General features: G+C 36.5%; 1 protein-coding gene across 1 annotated transcript in view; it reads right to left on the reverse strand.

The window, feature by feature from the left end:
• Nucleotides 1,243–4,091, reverse strand: part of LOC110266988 — a 5,174-nt gene continuing 2,325 nt past the window's right edge. Inside the window, exons 2-3 of the mRNA XM_021112102.1 lie at nt 3,159–3,494; nt 1,243–1,668 (exon numbers count right to left, since the gene is read on the reverse strand). Coding sequence (XP_020967761.1) covers nt 1,513–1,668; nt 3,159–3,494 — 492 coding nt within the window. The 3' untranslated portion in view covers nt 1,243–1,512. The remainder of the gene's footprint in view (nt 1,669–3,158; nt 3,495–4,091) is intronic.

Raw genomic sequence — 4,091 nt, forward strand, 5'->3', positions numbered from 1 at the left:
TGGCAAGACCCCACCCACCCCAGCCACCGCCCAGCTGTCCACGAAGCAACCTGTAGCCAACCGATCCGCTCCTGTGCGACGTGGAGCCTCCGATTCCTCCGACCGGAGCTGTAGCGCCCAGCTTCGTCGCGCCTACGCCCTTGCGGGAAGGAACTCCATCGCTCCTCACGCGGCTGAACATCCGTCTACTGAGGAGTCAACATCCATCATCGCCGACTCAAGAACAGTGCTGGAGTAATAACCCATGGCAAGAGAAGCCCAAGAAAGGGCGGTTGCAAGAGACCTCATGCTCCATGGCGCTTTAGTGAAGAAGAACTCCATCATCCCAGTAAGAGTGAAAAGATCAGCAGAGCCAAGAAACAAGTACCGTAACGCCACCCACAAGAATGTTATGGGAAGAGGCTCCGTTGAATCCGTTAGACCATGAACGCCATTTTCTTTCTCTTTGTTTCGACTAACGTGGCAACTGCCATGGCCACTATAGAAAGAACCAACACTGTTCCGATTCTTTGTAAATGCGTGATTCCAGTTTCGGTTCTGGTTATTTTTCTTGCGAATGGGAGGATGGCGTGGTCGTACATGGGGGCAAGAACCATGATGAAGAGAATTGGGAATACAAGGAGAAAAGCTGGTGGGACCTTGAAGGAACCAAGATTTGTGTCCATGGTGGATGATTGTTGGATTGAGAAGGTGGAAAGTTGAGCTAGGCAACAGTTTAGCATTATGGTTGACATGAAAATCGGGAGAATTCTTAGCATTGTTGACCCTCTTTTACCTTTTGTAATTTTGTGAATATGTTGGTCTTCATTCACTCAGGCATGACATTCTACAAAATGCATGAAAGTGAACATCCATTTTCTCTGTGAAAAGAACCATCCTTATTCTAGCTAAAGTGAACATCTGTCTAACTATGTCTTTATTCAGGGATTTATCTTTAGTTTTTCAAAGTGGAACGATTTGAAATTGTTAAGCTTTGAGTTCTTGAAATTTGAACTTGAGTCGAGTTTCCATGAAGCATTTTGAACAGATGTTACAGCGAAAGTGAACATCTATTTTTTCTGTGAAAATAACCATCTAGATTCTTACTATAACAAACATCCTGTCTTTATCTAGAGATTTATATTTACTTTTCCAGAGTCAAATGACTTGAATTTGTTAAGCATTGAGTTCTTGAATTTTGACATTAAGCCAAGATTTCATGAAGCGTCCTGAATAGACGCTATAGTGACCACGGTCTGAACATCCAGTTATATGTAAAGACGAACATCCAACATTTGTAAGTAGCGATAATCGTGTAATCAATAAGTGAGATCATATAATCAGAATGAACATCCATCTTGTCTAATAAATTAACCATCTGGATGGATACAATAACGGTGAACATCATTAATATTTAGAAACGAACATCCAAATTTTTTTTAAAATAAACCCATTCTTTCCAGACCAGATAATCGTTTTTGTCTATAGTATCTAATACATGAATTACGTACTGAAAGTCATGTCCAACAGAAACTAACTATTGTCGAATGAGTTTAACAAAGACATGAACCCATCAAATTGGTAGGGCTCATTGCGGCCAACATGAGCACCGACCTCTAGAGTCCAAACCTCGTAACCAAGATCCATCTCTTCACTTCCAACCTTAATAACATCCGACAGTTGCATGGCCTACAATTCCAAAAAAAAAATAATAAGATAAATCCTTAGTATATATCATTTGCCTGAAACCTCACTAACCAGCACAAACAATGCAACCATAAAAAAGAAATCAAGTCAATCATTCTACCAAGCACATAGACCAAAAAAGAAACCTCACTAACCAGCACAAACAATGTCACTATACATCACATACATGAACATGCAGTAGATACAACTACCAAGAACATAGTCCAGACATCGATTTCAGAGCCAATGGTGACTAGAGTTGTTCTTTTTATTCATTTAGTGTTTATCATGTGTAATCATATATATATTCCAAACTGAACATGCAGCGCCCATCCGTTGATAACTAACTATTGGCTATTTAATTTTCATTATCAAATTAAATCTTAATAATGATAATAACATTCGCTATTTTTCATATTCAACAATCTCATGCTTATACATGCAATTTACATTAAACCATATAAACTCATATACCAATAAAAGTTAGTCCAAGGAAGACCTAGTTTCATCCAGCGTCACATTAATATGTCATGCTTAATTAACACATACAAATTCCTCATACATAAAAGCATACCATGAACATAAAACCTTCATAAATTTGGTTGAATCATGAATGTTTATGATGCATTTGGGTAAGCATTAAACATAAAAATAAATAAGCCACTTGCATTGAGTATGAACATCTAATTCACATGAAAATAACCATTCATTATCAATGCATTCAACGAAGGTTGCTCACTATATTAGATTTCTCACCCTCGACGACATCATGGTTTGCTACGTATTCATGTGTATGTGAATTGAGGCTGGAAAGCTTAGTTATTGCAATTGTGTATTGAATTTGCAAGGGTTAATCAAAATTAGCACAAAGAAAATAATCAAGGCAATAATAAAGAAGCCCACTTATTCATGTCAAAGAGTATAAAATAATCACATAAACACAGCCCTTTGTTCAAAAAGCAATAATTTTGATGAAACCCAATTTTAATTGCTCAAGAACTTCAAAGAACGAGTGATGATGTATGTGATCATTTATATTCAAAACCAACATGAATAAACCATTTCATTCAAATCACTCAATAAAACATGGTATGCACTTCTTAAAAATATACCAAACAATTGATAACATCTGAATTTTTAACCAAATTGGTGTTTTGATAAAAAATCACAAACAAGTGCATAACAAAATTCAAGCTTAAACATCATTATAATACTTCATGAGAATAGAATTTATCAAATGCTGGACATACATAAGAATTAAACATACAGATTTTATTTAGGCATTTCATCGAGCATATGGTGTGCATCATGTGTAAACAGAGCATTCAGTTCAATGGAAGTAGCAATCAACCCATAAAATTCAGCCAGCAAACACATTCAATCTAGCAACAGATATTAACTAGTCCTAAGCCTAATCTATATGCAGAAACCAGAATTAAAAGCAATGAAATAAATAAAATAGAAAGAACCGGGAACAAGGAAAGGGATGAAACCTGCGTTGATGAAGGAGAGAAAGAAGAACGGGACAGTGATGGTGTCGCAGCAGCACAAAACTTAGCCGCTGCTGGGTTGCACCGGGGTGTTGCTCGCCAGAGCTGGCAGACGCGAACAGGGGCGTGGGGCAGCGAACAAGGCAGGGAGAAATGGAGGAAAGAGGAAAGAAAGAGAAGAGAGAGAGGGTGGGCGACGGTGGTGGGTTGGCTGGGGGGTGATGGTTGGGGTGATCTGGGTTGAGAAAACGAAGAAGAGAGACAAGGGTTGGTTAGAGAAGAAGCGATGGAGAGAAAGGAGGTAATGGCGGATTGAGAGAGGGGTTTGTTGTTTTGATTCTATAACTGAGGGTAATCCTAATTTAATTCAAATTTCAAATTAAAAAGAATTCAAAATTAAATAGCTACCTATAATTTAATTTTAATTACAATTAAACCCCCATTGTACACATTGTACAATAAAGCTATTGTCTCCTCATACTTTCCCATATATAATACATCAAACTTAACCCATTGTTAAGAGATTTTACAACATTCACATCAATATGGAAAAGATATATATTGATAATCAGTTGCGTCAATATCAACACACTTAGTAATTAGTATCAAGATTTATTACGGGAATGGATTATCTTAATTGTTAAAAAAATTGAGAGTATAAAGTGTGATCTCTAATTCTTTATTGCTCTCTCTTTTATATTTATTTTTTGTCTTACTTATAAAATTAATGGTATAAGATCACACTTTACTCCCTCAATTATTAAAAAAAATTGAGAAGATTCATTCCCGATTTATTACTATGACTTGGCAATTAAAATGATAATACTGCTTTAAGTTAGTTCTGATATAAGGTGTATGAGTATAACTGAAAAAGGATTAGGTTAAATTATTGTGTGGGCACAAAGAGCTAAATTAATTATATTGTTTAAGGATATA

Source organism: Arachis ipaensis, chromosome B09 (genome assembly GCF_000816755.2).
Source record: "Arachis ipaensis cultivar K30076 chromosome B09, Araip1.1, whole genome shotgun sequence".
Classification (NCBI taxonomy): domain Eukaryota; kingdom Viridiplantae; phylum Streptophyta; class Magnoliopsida; order Fabales; family Fabaceae; genus Arachis; species Arachis ipaensis.